We start from the raw sequence: 21316 nt of genomic DNA on the forward strand, positions 1-21316 counted from the left end.
CAGGCCGATTCTGTCCTGCAGGAGTTGGAGGGCCCCAGTGGCAGATCTTGAGGTGCGAGGCCTAGATGGGAACAAGCCTGCACCACCAGTGAGCCTGGGCTATCCAAAAGGCTTGTGACAAGAAAACCATACGCTCTTCCTTCATGGACAGGTGCAGCACAGTTGCAATGACGCCAGTTTCTATGGAAGGATGAAGCAGATGGTATGAATGGCCTCCTTTCATGTCTGCTTATCTACGTGACTTGAGTTAAATCAATCAAAATAACGTATCCATGAACAAAACAAATACCATTGCCTATTTGAGACTCACCGGATATGTTTCACCTCTTTGCGAATAGCTTTCGAAAGGGTAAATGATCTCTTCTTTATTTTCTTGATGGCAACTGTTCGACCATCACTGCAATGACAGAAAGAGTAACAGTGGCGGGTTTCTCATTTCAAAGTTAAGGACTAACGCTGGAAATGATTACAGACCATCAATACAACCAAATGGATTTACGGTGAGGGATTTACTTGTTACATTGTGGAGATGCTATGTTAAGGGACAAAGGGTCTGAGAATGCATGGAGGTGGTGGGGGGGGGGTGTCGTTGTAGGGGAGCCCATCTCTATATATGTGTTGGGATGTGCCCATGATTAGCGAAGGGCAGAGCTGCAAAAAGTTAAAGGCGCTATACAAATGCAAATTGTTGTTATTGTGTCTAACCTGTGCTGTACCTACAACAACCACAACAACTTGCATTTATATAGTGCCTTTAATTAAATGTCCCTATGTGCTTCAAAGGAGCGTTATCAGTCAAAATTTGACATCGAGCCATATAAGGAGATATGAGGACAGGTGACCAAAAGCTTAGTCAAAGAGGTAGGTTTTAAGGAGCGTCTTAAAGGAGGAGAGAGAGGTAGAGAGCTGGAAAGGTTTGGGGGGAGAATTCCAGAGCTTAGGGCCTAGACGGCTGATTTAAACTTTATTTGTAGCCGTAGGGTTTCCTGGTGCCCACCTATGTGGCTCAGAAAGACAAAAAGCTTGGATATCGCTGTTCTGTGGCAGAGGGAAATGTAGAGGAGAAAACTAATTACAAAAAAAGCACCATTCACAGCAGAGGCTGAGAAATTATGTGTATATATGTGTGTGCATAGACACAGATGAGGTAGCAGCGAGTTAGCCAGCAGTGATGTTACTGTAACACTGTTTGAAATACAGGCTACAACTTCTGCACATTCATTCAAGGAAATTGAGAGGCAAAACAGGTTGTCACTAAAAGGAGAGCCAGATTGGAAACCAATGACTTTCAATACTACATGTGAGTATTAATGGTTATATTTATAATTGCGGTTCACTTACAATACCCCTGTCTGGGTAAAGTGCTGTTTTCTGGATGCATTGACAGCTCCTGTACAAGAGCTCACTGTGGTGACACAGCTGGCATTGGAATCACTGGCCCCATTTGGAACGCTGATGATGCTACCCATCATGGTATGATCTGCAAGAGAGTTCAAAAATAATGTATCAGGAAGGGTGCCTTGGGTTAGATGCCAAGTCAGTCTCATCTTACTGAGTAGAACTTTGTTTCATCAAGTTTTTATATGCAATTGGGCAGTGCATGGTGAAAGGAAGGAAAGAAGGAAAGAGAGCCTTGCATTTCTGTCACGCCTTTCATAACCTCAGGATGTCCCAAAGCACTTTACAGCTAATTATGTACTTTTGAAGTGTTATGAACAGTACTTATGTACTGTTGTAATGTAGGAAACGGGGCAGTCAATTTGCACACAGCAAGATCCCACAATCAGATAATGACCAGCTAATCAATTTTAGTGATGTTAGTTACAAGATAAATATTGGCTAGGACGCCATAGAGAATTCCCCTTCGAAATAGCGTCATGGGATCTTTTCACATCCACCTGAGGGGCAGACGGGGCCTCGGTTTAACATCTCATCCGAAAGATGGCACCTCTAACGCTGCAGCACTCCCCCAGTGCTGCACTGGGAGTATCAGCCTAGATTTTGTGCTCAAGTCTTTGGAGTGGGACCTGAACCCACAACCTTCTGACTCAAAGGCAAGAGTGCTACCCATTGAGCCACAGCCGTCACTATTATAGGCTCCGTCGTTTTCATTCTTGTTGATTAATTACTCATTGCTTGATCCAGCCTTGCTAAGGTTTAGCTTCAAATAGTTTAACATTTCCAATAATCCAGCAATTGATTAATCCAGAAAGGAACTGAGTAGTGTAGGATACAATGATCATTGAAGATTTGATAATTGTTTTGTCTGTTAACACATCTTACAATTTAAAATTATTTTTTTGACATTTTGTGAAAATACAACACACAACATGTTCTGTTTGAGTGTCAATAGTGCAAGCCTGGTGCACTGTGTATTGCTGTCATGCATTTACTCTGTTGTGCGTTAAATGTGACAAGCAACAAAAAACAAACATGCTGCTAACTCAAGGTTACGGAACCAAGGCAGGTAAATGGAGTTAAGATGTAGATCAGCCACGATCTAATTGAGTGGCGGAACAGGCTCGAGAGGCTGAGCGGCCTCCTCCTGTTCCTATGTTCCTGACTCAAGGTACCTGCATGCTTTCACAGACTCACATAATCTGAGCTAAGTAACACATTTTTTCTCTCATATTCCTCATACCAACATATTTCCATTTTCTATCTGCTTCTAGGAAAAGGCTGCACCTAACAGGTGGAAAGGAAGTGCATGAAGATTGGAGGAGGTTTACTTCATCCAAGACCATTGCCTCTTTATTGGGAAACACCACTGGAGATTCTGGGCTTGGAGACAATATAGGGAATAGGGAGATAGAACACAGGAGCCTTCCTCAAAATCATGAATAGAATCATCCTTTGTTTTTATAATTCTTTATCTCCTTACTCATTCATTCACTCCAAGATGTATAGGCATGCACTGTAGATCTACAGAAGAACACACCAGAATATCTTGCCAACTAAGCTCTGTTTCAAAGGTGTGTAATTGGCTTGAAACTACTTTAGGTTCTTGGAATCTCCAAGTACTTTGAGTCAATTTATTATGGCAAGACAGTGGAAACCATTGTTCTGTGGAACTTGCATGACATAGAAGTTTCTGGAAACCATGAGCGTCCTGGACTCGTGTAACAAATACCTCCACGTGAACTTGCTTGAGCTCAAAGCTACTGAGTTTGAGAGAGTTGCTGAGTTGGAGATATTCCAGGGGAATGACTTGTTAGATAAGTCCCCATCCAAGAACACTGGACATCTCAGGGTTACAGGAACAATCCAATTGATGCCAATTAGTTGACAATAACCACAGCAAGCAAAGCTTGTGGACCAGACCGATAAGTCAAGGCATTCAATTCAAAATACAAGCATCCTGTGAGATTGTTTTCAGTGCGTGTTTCATTGGCAGCTTTATTTGTGCGGGCAAACGTTCTTTTGAACGTTGCGAATGGCTGACCTTCTAATGCAGTTAAAAGAAACACAGTTTTTGTTCTGGAATATCTTCAAAGAACCTTGGAGCTATCGATTAGTTGCACCGCAACCAGAGAGCAGTCAGTCTGACGCTGTAAAGAATTATGTATATCTGTGTCTTCATATGTTACATAGAATGTATATTCTCTGCAACTCGCACAGACAATTTTAAACATGTGTGTGTGCTGCAACCAGCAAGAGAGAATCCAATAAATAATCCATCAACTTTACGACAACATACAAACCTTGCTTAATTTGATTGAAGTCAATTATCCAGCTTTCATCCCACAACATCTTTTGCTTCTGATACTGAAACCACTGTGATGAAAAAGAAATGTAAAAGGTCCATCATTCTGCACACTCCATGTTAGCATTCACTGTGAGTTCATCTCATTTTTGCAAATGGGGTAGAAAATTGTGGAGAAGATCAGAAGAAAACCTACCACTATGGTAAGGATGAAGCCAGTGCAGACCAGTGAGATGGGGAAACTTAAGGCGATTTTGAAAGTTGCAGTGCAGTCACCACAGTCGGCTGGACATGTGGAGCATGTTTCATCCTCGTCGCAGGTACCATCCCCACACACTCAACGCAGAAACCGAAAGATGTTATTAATATGTTGTTACATCACTCAATGCTAGGCAATATTTTAACATTAAATTACATGGAATTTACAGCACAGAAACAGGCCATTCGACCCAACTGGTGTTTATGCTCCATCCTGCTTCATCTAACCCCATCAGCATATCCTTCTATTCCTTTCTCCCTAATGTACTTATCTAGTTTCCTCTTAGATGCATCTATGTTATTTGCCTCAACTACTCCATGTGGTAGCGAGTTCCACATTCTCACCACTCTCTGGATAAACAAGTTTCTCCTGAACTCTTTATTGTATTTATTAGTGACTATCTTATATTTTATATTTATATTTACATGTTCGGCTATTCAAAATGACCACCGTTCTTCAAAAAGCTACAAAGGCAGATGAGATTGAAAGTTGTCTATTCGCTGCCACAATTTTATTAGAAAAGATCTTTTGGTTGGGTGGTCACTGTAGGGTTTATTTTGTGAACTTCGGGATTCAGAGGCACATTGGAGAATCATAATCCCAAAGGCTGCAGAAGCCTGTTTGCTATAGGGCCTTTCACGTCCCAAGTTACAGCTAATGAAGTACTTTTGAAGTGTAGTCACTATTGTAATGTAGGGAAACGCGACCAGATAAACTGTTTTTTTAGTGATGTTGGCTGAAGGATAAATATTATCCCCAGGACACCGGGGAGGACTCCCCTGCTCTTCTTCGAAATAGTGCCATGGGATCTTTTATGTCCACCTGAGGGGGCAGACGGGGCCTCGGTTTTAATGTCTCATCCGAAAGACGGCACCTCCGACAGTGTAGCACTCCCTCAGTACTGGTGGGATCTTAAAGCAGTGCAAACCAAATTAGAGTTGACATACACCTGGAGATGAAACTCAGCACCATGGTGTTTTCAAGCAGGAGTTGAGATGATATAGTCCCTTTAAAATGATTCCAAATTTGTAGTGCTTTTATTAGACCACCAACTCTTACTGCATGCACAGTACATTTTATTATCAATTACCTCTTGCAGGTAACACCATGGTTTTAGCCTCCAGTGCAGCTTGCATCCGTCCCACCTTTATGTGAGCTATTAAGGAAGTTACACCGAGGTGGACGAGAACTACCTACGTTCAGAAAACACAAAACAAAAAAAAAATCAGCACATTCTTAAACCTGTGCACTGTTCTACATATTGACATTTGCAAGCCTTTTCTAAAATAACCAATAAGGAGACCCTGGATTGCCCCTGGGCCATCAACCAAAAACCAAACAAAAGTGCCTCCCTTTTTAAAGGGACACAACTAATAAAGAACTTAACCATAAAAAAAACAAAGGAAACTTATAAACTTAAATAATAATATTATTACTGGCGTCCAGTATACACTCCAGTCCCTCCAGTGCCCAACAATCAGGGAAGGCCTCAAAAGCCTAATAGTCCCAGGCGGTCTCCCATCCAAGTGCTAACCAGGCCTGACTTTGCTTAGCTTATAAGATCAGGTGTGCTCAGAGTAGTGTGGCCGTAGGCAAAATCCTACTGTACCCGGTATTCCCTGTTAGACAAGGGTATTAAGGTGGAAAATGCTGGCGTCTATAATTAAGGATAGGGTGACTGAACACCTCGAGAATTTTCAGTTAATCAGAAAGAGCCAGCATGGATTTGTGAAAGGCAGGTCGTGCCTGACAAACCTGATTGAATTTTTTGAAGAGGTGACTAAAGTAGTGGAGGGAATGTCAATAGATGTTATTTATATGGACTTCCAGAAGGCATTTGATAAGGTCCCACATAAGAGACTGTTAGCTAAGATAGAAGCCCATGGAATCGAGGGAAAAGTACAGACTTGGTTAGGAAGTTGGCTGAGCGAAAGGCGACAGAGAGTAGGGATAATGGGTAGGTACTCACATTGGCAGGATGTGACTAGTGGAGTCCTGCAGGGATCTGTCATGGGGCCTCAATTATTCACAATATTTATTAACGACTTAGATGAAGGCATAGAAAGTCTCATATCTAAGTTTGCCAATGACACAAAGATTGGTGGCATTGTAAGCAATGTAGATGAAAACATAAAATTACAAAGCGATATTGATAGATTAGGTGAATGGGCAAAACTGTGGTAAATGGAATTCAGTGTAGACAAATGTGAGGTCATCCACTTTGGATCAAAAAAGGATAGAACAGGGTACTTTCTAAATGGTAATAAGTTAAAAACAGTGGATGTCCAAAGGGACTTAGGGGTTCAGGTACATAGATCATTGAAGTGTCATGAACAGGTGCAGAAAATAATCAATAAGGCTAATGGAATGCTGGCCTTTATATCTAGAGGACTAGAGTACAAGGGGCCAGAAGTTATGCTGCAGCTATACAAAACCCTGGTTAGACCGCACCTGGATTACTGTGAGCAGTTCTGGGCACCGCACCTTCGGAATGACATATAGGCCTTGGAGGGAGTGCAGCGTAGGTTTACTAGAATGATACCTGGACTTCAAGGGTTAAGTTACGAGGAGAGATTACACAAATTGGGGTTGTATTCTCTGGAGTTTCAAAGTTTAAGGGGTGATCTGATCGAAGTTTATAAGATATTAAGGGGAACAGACAGGGTGGATAGAGAGAAACTATTTCCGCTGGTTGGGGATTTTAGGAGTAGGGGGCACAGTCTAAAAATTAGAGCCAGACCTTTCAGGAGCGAGATTAGAAAACATTTCTACACACAAAGGGTGGTAGAAGTTTGAAACTCTCTTCCGCAAACAGCAATTGATATTAGCTCAATTGCTAAATTTAAATCTGAGATAGATAGCTTTTTGGCAACCAAAGGTATTAAGGGATATGGGCCAAAGGCAGGTATATGGAGTTAGATCACAGATCAGCCATGATCTTATCAAATGGCGGAGCGGGCACGGGGGGCTGACTGGCCTACTCCTGTTCATATGTTCCTAGATGAGGTGAAGATACAGATCGAATTGAATGGCAGAACAGGCTCGAGGAACTGAATGTCCTACTCCTGTTCCTATGTTCTGAGGCCCCATGTATTTTACCACAATGCGCCAACCCACACATGTTCAGATCCAGAATGTATGACTTTAAAATGCGGACCGAATTATGCCTTAAATGCCTTGGTCCAATTATCCCTCAGCTTCACCTGAAGACTCCATTTGGCCTTGTCTTACCACCATGGGAGGTTGACTAATATGTATTTATTTGTTGTCAAATTAAAACATGTTTCAATCCCCTGGGGGGTGGGGGTTTCCAAGAGCAATTTTCCAGATTTTTCCCCCACAAATTGGCCTGGGTTTTTATCTGGTTTTTCACTTCTTCCAGGAGATCACATTATTTTGGGTGGGGTGGAATGTGTCTATATTGTGTTACACAAGGTATTATGATTGTGGGGGACAGGCTACATGGACCATAGAATCACAGAAATCATACAGCACAGAAAGAAGCCATTTGGCCCATTGTGCCTGTGCCGGCTCCTTGAAAGAGCTATCCAATTAGTCTCACTTCCTTGCCCATTCCCCATAGTCCTGCAAATTTTTCCCCTTCAAGTTTTTATCCAATTCCCTTTGAAAGTTACTATTGAATCTGCTTCCACCACTCTTTCAACCAGTGCATTCCAATTCATAACAACTCGCTGGGTAAAAAAAGTTCTCCTCATCTTGCCTCTTTTTTTTTGCCAATTATCTTAAATCTGTATCCTCTGGTTACCGGCCCTTCTGACAGTGGAAACAGTTTCTCTCTATCTACTCTATCAAAACCCTTCATGATTTTGAACACCTCTATTAAATCTCCCCTTAATCTTCTCTGCTCTAAGGAGAACAACCCCAGCTTCTCTAATCTCTCCATGTAACTGAATTCTCTCATCCCTGGTATCATCCTAGTAAATCTCCTTTGCAACCTCTCTAAGGCCAGAGGGTCTTTTCCTGTCCGTCATTGTTCTTATGTTTGTAAATTACCTTGGCAGTCCAATTTATTTGGCTCATTTTGCCTGCTGTAGATATTGTGTGAGTAACGATCTGACCATCATCTGGGATCCAAGGTCCACAAATCCCCCCTTTCACCTTTGTTGAAGGAAAAAATTGAATGTTAAACTGTTTCAATAACTTGGGATACATTTGAAATATTTCAACAACAAAATCTTTCTTGTGTTGTGTATTACATTAAAAAAAAATTCTGCCTAAGGACCTGCAGTGAATTAATAATGTTTTAAAAAATCTTATTAATTTCTCAGTGTTAGAGAATGGATAACTGATCATTCTGGAGCACTGCCAAGTCTGGTTTAGCATAAGAACATAAGAACATAAGAAATTGGAGCAGGAGTAGGCCAATCGGCCCCTCGAGCCTGCTCCGCCATTTAATAAGATCATGGCTGATCTGATCCCAATCTAATATCAATGACTGAAACTCAAGTGATACCAATGGCGTTGAGGGTCCACATTTTCTGGCTCATAAGATCACAAGATACTTATGGGTAAGGAAGGCCATTTGGCTCATCTTAATTAATCTATCCAGAAAGACCTTAAGCCCCCCAACCCCGACCCCCCCTCCCGACCATTGCAGCATCCAATTGTATCTTAAATGATTCCAGGGTTTTTGCTTCCACTACCCTATCTGGGAATCCATTCCATGAGTTGATCAATCTTTGAGTGAAAAACTCCCTGACATCTGTACTAAATTTACCTTTTACTAGTTTTAATCTGTGTCCCCTTGATCTAGGCTCACAGTTTAATTTAAAGTTATATTCCAAATTTACCTTTTTCAATTCTCTAAACTATCTTATATATTTCTATAAGATCACCTCTTGTTCAGGCTGAAAGACCCAAGTTTCTTCAGTCTTTCCTCAAACTTAGACCGTTGACACTAGGAATCAGCCTCATGGCTCTTCTCTGGAATGCTTCCAGTTCTCAAAAATCTCCTTTAATTCCTGGAGAACAGAACATTTTTTTTATTCGTTCATGGGATGTGGGCGTCGCAGGCGAGGCTGGCATTTATTGTCCATCCCGAATTGCCCTCGAGAAGGTGATGGTGAGCCGCCTTCTTGAACCGCTGCAATCTGTGTGGTGAAGGTTCTCCCACAGTGCTGTTAGGAAGGGAATTCTAGGATTTTGACCCAGCGACGATGAAGGAACGGCGATATATTTCCAAGTCAGGATGGTGTGTGACTTGGAGGGGAATGTGCAGGTGATGTTGTTCCCATGTGCCTGCTGCCCTTGTCCTTCTAGGTGGTAGAGGTCGCGGGTTTGGGAGATGCTGTCGAAGAAGCCTTGGCGAGTTGCTGTGTACCTGTGGATGGTACACACTGCAGCCACTGTGCGCCAGTGGTGAAGGGAGTGAATGTTTAGGGTGGTGGATGGGGTGCCAATCAAGTGGGCGGCTTTGTCCTGGATGGTGTCAAGCTTCTTGAGTGTTGTTGGAGCTGCACTCATCCAGGCAAGTGGAGAGTATTCCATCACACTTCAGACTTGTGCCTTGTAGATGGTGGAAAGGCTTTGGGGAGTCAGGAGGTGAGTCACTCGCCGCAGAATACCCAGCATTTGACCTGCTCTTGTAGCCACAGTATTTATGTGGCTGGTCCAGTTAAGTTTCTGGTCAATGGTGACCCCCAGGATGTTGATGGTGGGGGATTCAGCGATGGTAATGCCATTGAATGTCAAGGGGAGGTGGTTAGATTCTTTCCTGTTGGAGATAGTCATTGCCTGGCACTTGTCTGGTGCGAATGTTACTTGCCACTTATCAGCCCAACCCTGGATGTTGTCCAGGTCTTGCTGCATGCGGGCTCGGACTGCTTCATTATTTGAGGGGTTGCAAATGGAACTGAACACTGTGCAATCATCAGCGAACATCCCCATTTCTGATCTTATGGTGGAGGGAAGGTCATTGATGAAGCAGCTGAAGATGGTTGGGCCTAAAACACTGCCCTCAGGAACACCTGCAGCAATGTTCTGGGGCTGAGATGATTGGCCTCCAACAACCACTGCCATCTTCCTTTGTGCTAGGTATGATTCCAGCCACTGGAGAGTTTTTCCCCCGATTCCCATTGACTTCAATTTTACTAGGGCTCCTTGGTGCCACACTTGATGTTAAGGGCAGTCACTCTCACCTCACCTCTGGAATTCAGCTCTTTGTCCATGTTTGGACCAAGTCTGTAATGAGGTCTGAAGCCAAGTGGTCCTGGCAGAACCCGAACTGAGCATTGGTGAGCAGGTTATTGGTGAGTAAGTGCCGCTTGATAGCACTGTCGACGACACCTTCCATCACTTTGCTGATGATTGAGAGTAGACTGATGGGGCGGTAATTGGCCGGATTGGATTTGTCCTGCTTTTTGTGGACAGAACATACATGGGCAATTTTCCACATTGTCGGGTAGATGCCAGTGTTGTAGCTGCACTGGAACAGCTTGGCTAGAGGCGCAGCTAGTTCTGGAGCACAAGTCTTCAGCACTACAGCTAGGATGTTGTCGGGGCCCAAAGCCTTTGCTGTATCCAGTGCACTCAGCCGTTTCTTGATATCATGTGGAGTGAATCGAATTGGCTGAAGACTGGCTTCTGTGAAGGTGGGGATATCGGGAGGAGGCCGAGATGAATTATCCACTCGGCACTTCTGGCTGAAGATGGTTGCAAACGCTTCAGCCTTGTCTTTTGCACTCACGTGCTGGACTCCGCCATCATTGAGGATGGGGATGTTTACAGAGCCTCCTCCTCCCGTTAGTTGTTTAATTGTCCACCACCATTCACGACTGGATGTGGCAGGACTGCAGAGCTTTGAACTGATCCGTTGGTTGTGGAATCGCTTAGCTCTGTCAATAGCATGTTGCTTCCGCTGTTTAGCATGCATGTAGTCCTGAGTTGTAGCTTCACCAGGTTGGCACCTCATTTTTAGGTACACCTGGTGCTGCTCCTGGCATGCTCTTCTACACTCCTCATTGAACCAGGGTTGATCCCTGGCTTGTTGGTAATGGTAGAGTGAGGAATATGCCGGGCCATGAGGTTACAGATTGTGCTGGAATACAATTCTGCTGCTGCTGATGGCCCACAACACCTCATGGATGCCCAATTTTGGGCTGCTAGATCTGTTCTGAATCTATGCCATTTAGCACGGTGGTAGTGCCACACAACACGTTGGATGGTGTCCTCAGTGCAAAGATGGGACTTCGTCTCCACGAGGACTGCGCGGTGGTCACTCCTACCAATACTGCCATGGGCAGATGCATCTGCGACAGGTAGATTGGTGAGGATGAGGTCAAGTAAGTTTTTCCCTCGTGTTGGTTCGCTCACCACCTGCCGCAGGCCCAGTCTGGCAGCTATGATCGCTGGAGGTTGCTACTGAGCCACACTTGGTGATGGACATTGAAGTCCCCCACCCAGAGTACATTCTGTGCCCTTGCTACCCTCAGTGCTTCCTCCAAGTGGTGTTCAACATGGAGGAGGACTGATTCATCAGCTGAGGGAGGGCGGTAGATGGTAATCAGCAGGAGGTTTCCTTGCCCATGTTTGACCTGATGCCATGAGATTTCATGGGGTCCAGAGTCAATGTTGAGGACTCCCAGGGCCACTCCCCCCTGACTGTATATCACTGTACCGCCACCCCTGGTCGGTCGGTCCTGCCGGTGGGACAGGACATACCCAGGGATGGTGATGGAAGAGTCTGGGACGTTGGCAGAAAGGTATGATTCTGTGAGTATGGCTATGTCAGGCTGTTGCTTGACTAGTCTGTGGGACAGCTCTCCCAATTTTGGCACAAGTCCCCAGTTGTTAGTGAGGAAGTCTTTGCAGGGTCGACTGGGCTTGGTTTGCCTTTGTCGTGTCCGGTGCCTAGTGGTCCGTCCGGTTTTATTCTGATCATGACTTTTTTTTTTAAGCGAGATTGTACAACTGAGTGGCTTGCTAGGCCATTTCAGAGGGCAATTAAGAATCAACCACATTGCTGTTGGTCTGGAGTCACATATCGGCCAGACTAGGTAAGGACGGCAGGTCTCCTTCCCTAAAGGACATTAGTGAACCAGATGGGTTTTTACGACAATCTGGTAGTTTTATGGCCACCATTATTAATACCAGTATTTTAATTCCAGATTTTATTTAATTAATTGAGTTAATTTTTTTTCCCCAGCTGCCATGCCGGGATTTTAACTCATGACTCCGGATTATTAGTTCAAGCCTCTGGATTATTAGTCTAGTAACATAACCACTATGCTACCGTACCAGTACTGGATGCAGTACGTGAAGTCTGACCAGAGCTCTGTACAGTTTGATCATGCCTTCCTTGGACTTGTATTCTACTGCTTTGTCTATGTAAATAAATTGCATTTGTACAGCACTTTTCACGACCTCAGGACATCCCAAAGTGTTTCACAGCCAATGAAATGTTTTTGAAGTGTAGTCTTTGTAATGTAGGGAAACGCAGCAGCCAATTTGCACACAGCAAGGTCCCAAGTACAGCAACGAGATAAATGACCAGATAACCTTTTTTAGTGATGTTGACTACAACAATGGAGAATCCCCTGCTCTTCTTTGAACAGTGCAATGGGATTTTTTTTTACATCCACCTCAGGTGGCATACAGGGCCATAGTTTAACATCCCAGCCGAAAATCAACAGCCTAGAAATTGTAACTATCTGACCATAGCAGCACTCGCTGCACGCGCCTAAAGAGGGCGATGGCAGGTCCACGGGAAATTGGTCCGCTGGCCTCACCTGTGTATTACCCGCGAGCTGCAGGCACCAATCGCGGCTACAGAAGCAGCTCGGTGGTCATGAGAAGGAGTGAGAGCGGCTGGCTGGGATGACAGCCAAGGGCAGCAGCTAAGTCCAGGTTGGGGAGGTGGGGGAAGGAGGGGGCAAGGTAACTGGGAGAGGGAACGTGGGCCGGCAGCTGCTCACAGGTTTAATGTCGAGCGAGGAGGAGGAGGAGGAGGAGGAGTGCTCCTCCTTGCTCCACATTTAGGTGGATATAACATTTTGTAGTTACCCTTTTGGTGGCAGCCTCCAGCGATCACTTTAAGAAAATAGGGTTAACTGGCCTCCTGAGTTACTTAATTTCAACTGGGCACAATAGTGGTGTTACATCTGGCCTCAGTGTCTGGCAAAGGGGAACTAAATCACCAGGTGCCCCCACCCTTGATGACTATCCAGTGATCTATGCCAGAAAGGGGGCTGTGATGCCACCACACAGTTAACCTGCCTGCACTGTAAAATCATAGAAAGATATAGCACAAAAGGAGGCCATTTGGCCCATTGTGCCTGTACCAGCTTGTTGCAACAGCTATCCAATTAGTCCACATAGCCCTGCAATTTTCTCCCCTTCAAGTATTTATCCAATTCCCTTTTGAAAGTTATTATTGAATCTGCTTCCACCGCCTTTTCAGGCAGTGCATTCTGGATCATAACAACTCGCTGCGTAAAAAAAAAATCCCCTCATCTCCCCTCTGGTTCTTTTGCCAATTACCTTAAATCTACGCCCTCTGGTTACCGACCCTCCTGCCAGTGGAAACAGTTTCTCTCTATCAAAACCCTTCATGATTTTGAACACCTCTATTAAATCTCCCCTTAACCTTCTCTGCTCTAAGGAGAGCAATCCCAGCTTCTCTAGTCTCTCCACATAACTGAAGTCCCTCATCCCTGGTACCATTCTAGTAAATCTCCTCTGCGCCCTTTCCAAGACCTCAGAATGCATATCTCTACGTAAAGGGCATAGTTTATGGAAAAGGCAATCATCTTGGAATTCATAGAAATAAGTAGAGCAATTTCAGGAGGATTCCAACAGCAGCAGAACTGGACATCAACAAACATTCCCTGTAACTCTTGGTCAGAACATTTCAGTTTATCCACAAATAGAAACAGACTGGAGTTCTCCGTTAAGGAAAACCTCCAGCGATTCAATCCCCTGTTTGCACTACTTTTAAGAACACTGGTTAATGCATTCTGTTAACTTCCTGCCTCTACTGTTTGAACTCATTTCAAATAAATGGGTTAAGGGCTGCCTTAAAGAAAAAGTGCAGAGAGAACGTTAATGAAAATATGTTGATGTGTTTCCTACATTACCACCGAGACTACACTTCAAAAGCACTTCATTGGCTGTAAAGCGCTTTGGGACGTCCTGAGGTCGTGAAAGGTGCTTTTTATAAATGCAAGTTTCTTTTAACCAATGTCTAAAATTAACATGTTATACACTCCAATGAGCAAACGTTCAAAACGGCTCCGCTGCCTGGAAGTAACAGATAAATCACTGAGCGAGCGAGTGAGTAAACAAACATACTTGTCACTTTATCCACATAATAATCTCAACACCGTATAATGACTTTGTTTAAATGAGCTCCAAGAATGAGACAGATGATTTATCTCCCGATTACACTGTTTCCTTTTCAAAGAAAGGGACGCACAAGTGGAGTTTAATAAGTTATGATGTGGAGATGCCGGTGATGGACTGGGGTTGACAATTGTAAACAATTTTACAACACCAAGTTATAGTCCAGCAATTTTATTTTAAATTCACAAGCTTTCGGAGGCTACCTCCTTCCTCAGGTGAACGATGTGGAAACACCTGAGGAAGGAGGTAGCCTCCGAAAGCTTGTGAATTTAAAATAAAATTGCTGGACTATAACTTGGTGTTGTAAAATTGTTTACAATTTAATAAGTTACGCATGGTATATTCCTACCCAAAGAGTCTCAGACTTGGCAGGGATCTATCTGATCACTAACCATAAAAGCCAGCGGGCAGGAGTGTATGTTGGCATGATGGACGCAGCAGTTGTCTTCATTTGCATTCTTCCAGTTTGAGGGGCACTCTTTCTCTTCACAGAATGTCTTTGCTTCACTGGGATTGCTAAATGTAGCAAAATAAATCACTTGAATTAATTGCAGAAGATGGGAAGACCTTGTCAATAGATTTCATTTTTTGTTGAGAAATTCAAATCCTGATCAATCTTGCTGCATAGAAATGGAATCTGTGGACTTTCTGTTAAACCCTGCCATTTTCCACAGTCATAATTTACATAAGAACATAAGAATTCGGAGCAGGAGTAGGCCATACCACCCCTCGAGCCTGCTCCGCCATTCAATCAGATCATGGCTGATCTTCGACCTCAACTTCACTTTCCCGCCCAATCCCCATATTCCTCGATTTCCCCCAGAGTCCAAAAATCTACAGTAAATATTAAACCCACTTTGTTTTGCTCTGTGCAAAGTGCAGTTTTATCTGATCGCTCTGCACAGTACCAACAACAACTTGCATTTATTTAGTGCCTTTTAACATAGTAAAACGTCTCAAGGCACTACACAGGAGCGATTATCATAAGGAGATATTAGGAGATATTAGGACAGGTGACCAAAAGAGGTAGGTTCTAAGGAGCATCTTAAAAGGAGGAGAGAGAAGTAGAGAGGTGGAGAGATTTAAGGAGGGAATTCCAGAGCTTAGGGCTTAGATGGTTGAAGGCACGGCCGCCAATGGTGGAGTGATGGAAAGCGCGAATTGAACCTGATCTATTTCTAGTGTGCTTTTTGAGGTGGGAATTGCCATAGTTACAACAGTTGTTTGGATGCTGCCTATGTAATAAAACAATGCCTCTCTCAAATAACTCTCGGCAAAATTTATTTTGGGCCAAAGTGCTAGCAGCTTCTCTGTTGCAATTCATTCAAATTCCTGCTGTGAGATGGGCCAATGTACCCAAGAACAATTTGCCATCCATCCTTTCTGCCTGAATTTACAAGGTGGATAATTGAAGGAAAGTGAGAGCTGAAGTTAAAAGACAAAGAGTGCCACATAGACATATGTATAGGTCTCCCTTCCATATAAGGTGCATCCTCCAATATGAGACCTCCTCCCAGATAAACATAATTATTATTAACTCAAGAAGGCGGCACCCTCAACTTAAACTGTTCATTTTCTTCTTTCTGCAGCCTATTTATGAGATAATAGTGCAAATGGAATTAAAACTACTGGGACAAAGATGGAGTGCGGCCAACTATCTCTTAGTGGGGATTTTAATTATTTAGATATAGTCATTTTTTAACAATGGCAGCACAGAACAAGGATCAAACGTAAGGAACTTCCTGCTCAGCCGATAAACTCGCTAAAACACTGGAAGAGCTTGACACCCCCCCTTGAGCACTCCATTTACGAAAGGGCCAGTTCACCGATGCTGCACTCCCAGTGGGGAGCTGCACTTGGAAGGGAGCGTGTGCCAGAGAATCGGCACGACAATGTCTCCGATTCACATTCCCTTTCATGCGTGGCTCCCAGCTGGGAGTGTGCGATCAGTGAACGTCACCATCAACATCATCACATCTAGCTCTAGTACACACGCAATACCGACACATGTGAGAGTATGCTGTTCTCCACCGCCCAGCGATAGAAATGATCTGTCACCGTTACTGCATAGGTCACATTGAATTCTTCGCCACTGAGGACTTTCTCAGAAGGTCTCAGCACCCAAGCCATCTCTAGACCTGCGGAAGAAAAAATATGTTTTTCAAACAAGCAATGTTAAGGATTTGATACAAGTTAGAAAAACAGTTGCAAAATTCACTCAAGTAAGACTTGCATTTTTATAGCACCTTTCACAACCTCAGGACATCCCAAAACACTTTACAGCAAATGAAATACTGTTGTAGTGTAGGAAACGCAGCAGCCAATTTGCGCATAGTGAGGTCCCAAAAACAGCAATGTGATAAACACCTGATAAATCTGTTTTACTGATATTGGTTGAGGGATAAATATTGACCTGGACACCGGGGAGAACTCCCCAGGTCTTCTTTGAAATACTGCCAGAGGATCTTTTACGTCCACCTAAAAAGGCAGACGGGGACTCAGTTTAACGTCTCATCCAAAAGATGGCATCGGCGACAGTGCAGCGCTCCCTCAATGCTGCACTGAAGTGTTAGATTGAATTATATGCCTCAAATCTCCAGAACAGGACTTGAACCCACAACCTCCTGATTAGGGGACGAGAATGCTACCCACTGAGCCATGGCTGACACTACTAGGTACAAGAACAGAGGAGGGTAAATTTTGTAAGGCTCTGGAGTGTTGAATGGAGAAGTAGGGGCAGAGGTCACTGCACCTAATCTGTAGCACTCCTGATTTGCCCACAATTAATTTTAATCACTGGAAATCACTTAGGTGTTTCATTATTAATGGAATAAGACTTTGTGGATTTCTTTTTTAAGGATCATGCCAGCAGTGAAATTACAATTGAAATGTAAGATTATAATACAATTGATCAATACTCCACCTATGGGCTCTCCATTTGTATGCAAGGTATTGCATGCAAGAGAAATGCAGTACAAAGGTGATTAAGTGGGGTCTATGGCCATGAAGGTTGGGGGAAGAGGGTATCCTTCCTTCACAAGCTCCCACTTAATCATTTAAAACGAAACAGAACAAAGGAAGGGGAGAGGGTACAATACACACACACACACATAAAGAAATGGAGTGTGTTTACCCCTCCCCCTGTTCTGTTCCTTTATAAATGCTCTTCATTAGTGATATCTTCCAGTTTTGACCAAACGTTTACAAGGAAAAAGAACTTGCATTTACATAGCGCCTGTCACGAACTCAGGTCGTCCCAAAGTGCTTTACAGCTAACAAAGCACTTTTTTTTGAAGTGCAGTCACTGTTGCAATGTAGGGAAACATGGCAGCCGATTTGCGCACAGCAAGATCCCACAAACAGCAACGTTAACTCCTCAGCCCTCTGGCCTGCTGAATGTTTCCAGCATTTTCTGGTTTCCTTTCAGAGTTCCAACATCTGCAGCTTTTTTTTTCTCTACTTTAACCGTTGGTCAGGAATCAAAGCCCAACAAATGTGTTAAGGAATAAGCCATGAGGGAATAAGACTTTTATGGGAAACAATCCTTGCAGAAGATCAGTCTCCTGCTCCAAGATTATTTTTATATTTCACATTCACATTTCCAGTTGAACTGTTGCTTCTCCCCATATATCAGCGAGTGCACTTCAAAAATAATTTATTTACATTTGAAGTGCTTTGAGATAATATTTCTGAGATATGATGAGGAATTACATAAATTACAAAATCATGAAGGGTTTTGATGGAGTAAATAAGGAGAAACCATTTCCACTGGCAGAAGGGTCGGTAAGCCAGAGGACACAGATTCAAGCTAATTGGCAAAAGAACCAGAGGGGAGATGAAGAGAAATTGTGCACACACCTTAAAGCCCGGTTTATTTTGGAATGATCAAACTCAGAGATTATTAGACACAGAGGGCATGCCCCTTTAAATCCTGCATGGCTGGATGGAGGGGAGAGAAGGGATAAAAAAAATCTGCCACTAAAGTATTCGCATTATTTCTAAATTGTTAACAAATTTAATCTATTCATAACTCAGCTTATTAGCCAATAAGTCTAATTGAGACCACAGTAATTGCAATTAATTGTATGCTGTAAAATGTTACATGCACACACCGGGAGGAGAGGTTTTTATATTCCCATGGTTACATTCTCATGTTACTCCTCCTATGCACCCCCGTCTCCTCACTCACAATTTTTTTATTTCACGAGATTAATCACTCACTTCTTTTCATCTCTTTCTACATTTCCAATATTTCATTCCATCCCGATTTGTTCTTTTGCGCTTTTCCCATTCACTTGACATTTTGCTCCCTCCCTCCCTCTGCCCACTTACTTGTTCATTTGTTCATTCACCAACTGCCCATTAATGCCACGGTTAACCCCCGCCATGCAAAACCCCAAGTGCAACCTATGGATTGTAGCCCGTGGATTGTAATGTTTTGGTTGTAACCTATTGGTTGTGATATATTAATTGTAATCTGTTCATTGTAACCTGTGGATTGTAATGTATTAATTGTATCCTGTTGATTGTAATATATTGATTGTAACCTGTTGATTGTAACCATGCATTGTAACCTATGGATTGTAATATATTAACTGTAACCTGTTGATTGTAACCATGCATTGTAACCTATGGATTGTAATATATTAACTGTAACCTGTTGATTGTAACCTATTACAGCAACGCCGTTCCGTTATTAACCAAGACAGATGTTACCCCGTAAACTGCTGCCCCCGAAACAGATCGCGGGGGGGGGGGGGGAGGAAGGAGAATCACTGGACGAAAATATCTAGAAACACGGTTGAGGGGGCGGGGAGGGGGTTGTGGGTGAGGCTTTGTGCTCGGAGAGATTTCAAACTGCGGTAAAGGGAGTTTCTATCATTGCCGAGATAGGGGAGTGTAATCACTCCTCCCCATTCCCACTAATCTGAACCCTCAGACTATTACAGAAAGACTAGAGGACACGTAACCCTGAGGCTGGGTGGAGACAAGAGAACCTTCTGCTCGGCTCCTTGCCTCATTCAGAACCTGCTGCAGAGCACACAGAATACAATTTCATTCATTTACTTCAACCACGTTAATGATAAACCTTTAGTTGATTACCAAAAAATAAATCCCCAGAGTTTAATTTCCAGTTCATGCCATTGAATTTTCTCTCTCTACCGTTAATTTCTACTAATATCTCGGAATGACTTTTTTGGAGGGTAAAATATTTTAATTGTTTCAAATTCGATAATGTACGTTTGAATTTAAATTCACTGGTGATTTATGGAGGTGCAAAAACCACCTTACTTCCTAAATAAAACTGAATGCTTAAAAATCTGTACTGATTATACAAATGCTGGAAACGCACAGCATGTGGGAGAGCTTTTGAAAAGAGAAAGAAAAATCCCTCTCAAACATTGGCCCATCTCCTTTTATCAGACAGCAATATTCCTGATCTAGCGTCTCCATTTACAAATATGGGTTTTGTCAGAAAACATAGGAACATATGAACAGGAATATGCCATTCAGCCCCTCGTGCCTGCTCCGCCATTTGATAAGATCATGGCTGATCTGTGATCTAACTCCATATACCTGCCTTTGGCCCATATCCCTTAATACCTTTGGTTGCCAAAAAGCTATCTATCTCAGATTTAAATTTAGCAATTGAGCTAGTATCAATTGCTGTTTGCAGAAGAGAGTTCCAAACTTCTACCACCCTTTGTGTGCAGAAATGTTTTCTAATCTCACTCCTGAAAGGTCTGGCTCTAATTTTTAGACTGTGCCCCCTACTCCTAAAATCCCCAACCAGCGGAAATAGTTTCTCTCTATCCACCCTATCTGTTCCCCTTAATATCTTATAAACTTCAATCAGATCACCCCTTAACCTTCTAAAATCTAGAGAATACAACCCCAATTTGTGTAATCTCTCCTCGCAACTTAACCCTTGAAGTCCGGGTATCATTCTAGTAAACTCCCTCCAAGGCCAATATGTCCTTCTGAAGGTACAGTGCCCATAACTGCTCACAGTACTCCAGGTGCGGTCTAATCAGGGTTTTGTATAGCTGCAGCATAACTTCTGCCCCCTTGTACTCTAGTCCTCTATTATAAAGGCCAGCATTCCATTAGCCTTCTTGATTATTTTCTGCACCTGTTCATGACACTTCAATGATCTATGTACCTGAACCCCTAAAGTCCCTTTGAACATCCACTGTTTTTAACTTTTTACCAATTAGAAAGTACCCTGTTCTATCCTTTTTTGATCCAAAGTGGATGACCTCACATTTGTCTACACTGAATTCCATTTGCCACAGTTTTGCCCATTCACCTAATCTATCAATATCGCTTTGTAATTTTATGTTTTCATCTCCACTGCTTACAATGCCACCAATCTTTGTGTCATCGGCAAACTTAGATATGAGACTTTCTATGCCTTCATCTAAGTCGTGAATAATTGAGGCCCCATGACAGATCCCTGCGGGACTCCACTAGTCACATCCTGCCAATGTGAGTACCTACCCATTATCCCTACTCTCTGTCGCCTTTCGCTCAGCCAACTTCCTAACCAAGTCCGTACTTTTCCCTCGATTCCATGGGCTTCTATCTTAGCTAACAGTCTCTTATGTGGGACCTTATCAAATGCCTTCTGGAAGTCCACATAAATAACATCCATTGACATTCCCCTGTCCACTACTTTAGTCACCTCTTCAAAAAATTCAATCAGGTTTGTCAGGCACGACCTACCTTTCACAAATCCATGCTGGCTCTCTCTGATTAACTGAAAATTCTCGAGGTGTTCAGTCACCCTATTCTTAATTATAGGCACCAGTATTTTCCCCACAACAGATGTTCGGCTAACTAGTCTATAATTCCCTGGTTTCCCTCTCTCTCCTTTCTTAAAAAGTGGAGTGACATGTGCAATTTTCCATTTTAGAGGGACAGTTCCTGAATCTAGAGAACTTTGAAAGATTATAGTTAGGGCATCTGCAATGTGCTCACCTACTTGACACTAT

General features: G+C 43.1%; 1 protein-coding gene across 1 annotated transcript in view; it reads right to left on the minus strand.

Moving 5' to 3' along the window:
- LOC137320671 (atrial natriuretic peptide receptor 1-like) overlaps nt 1-21316 on the minus strand; it is a 50215-nt gene that overhangs the window by 21506 nt on the left and 7393 nt on the right. Inside the window, exons 3-10 of the mRNA XM_067982350.1 lie at nt 16318-16459; nt 14714-14837; nt 7977-8081; nt 5053-5155; nt 3900-4039; nt 3702-3774; nt 1342-1480; nt 311-397 (exon numbers count right to left, since the gene is read on the minus strand). Of these exons, the coding sequence (XP_067838451.1) occupies nt 311-397; nt 1342-1480; nt 3702-3774; nt 3900-4039; nt 5053-5155; nt 7977-8081; nt 14714-14837; nt 16318-16459 (913 nt within the window). The remainder of the gene's footprint in view (nt 1-310; nt 398-1341; nt 1481-3701; nt 3775-3899; nt 4040-5052; nt 5156-7976; nt 8082-14713; nt 14838-16317; nt 16460-21316) is intronic.

Source organism: Heptranchias perlo, chromosome 4 (genome assembly GCF_035084215.1).
Source record: "Heptranchias perlo isolate sHepPer1 chromosome 4, sHepPer1.hap1, whole genome shotgun sequence".
NCBI classification, from domain to species: domain Eukaryota; kingdom Metazoa; phylum Chordata; class Chondrichthyes; order Hexanchiformes; family Hexanchidae; genus Heptranchias; species Heptranchias perlo.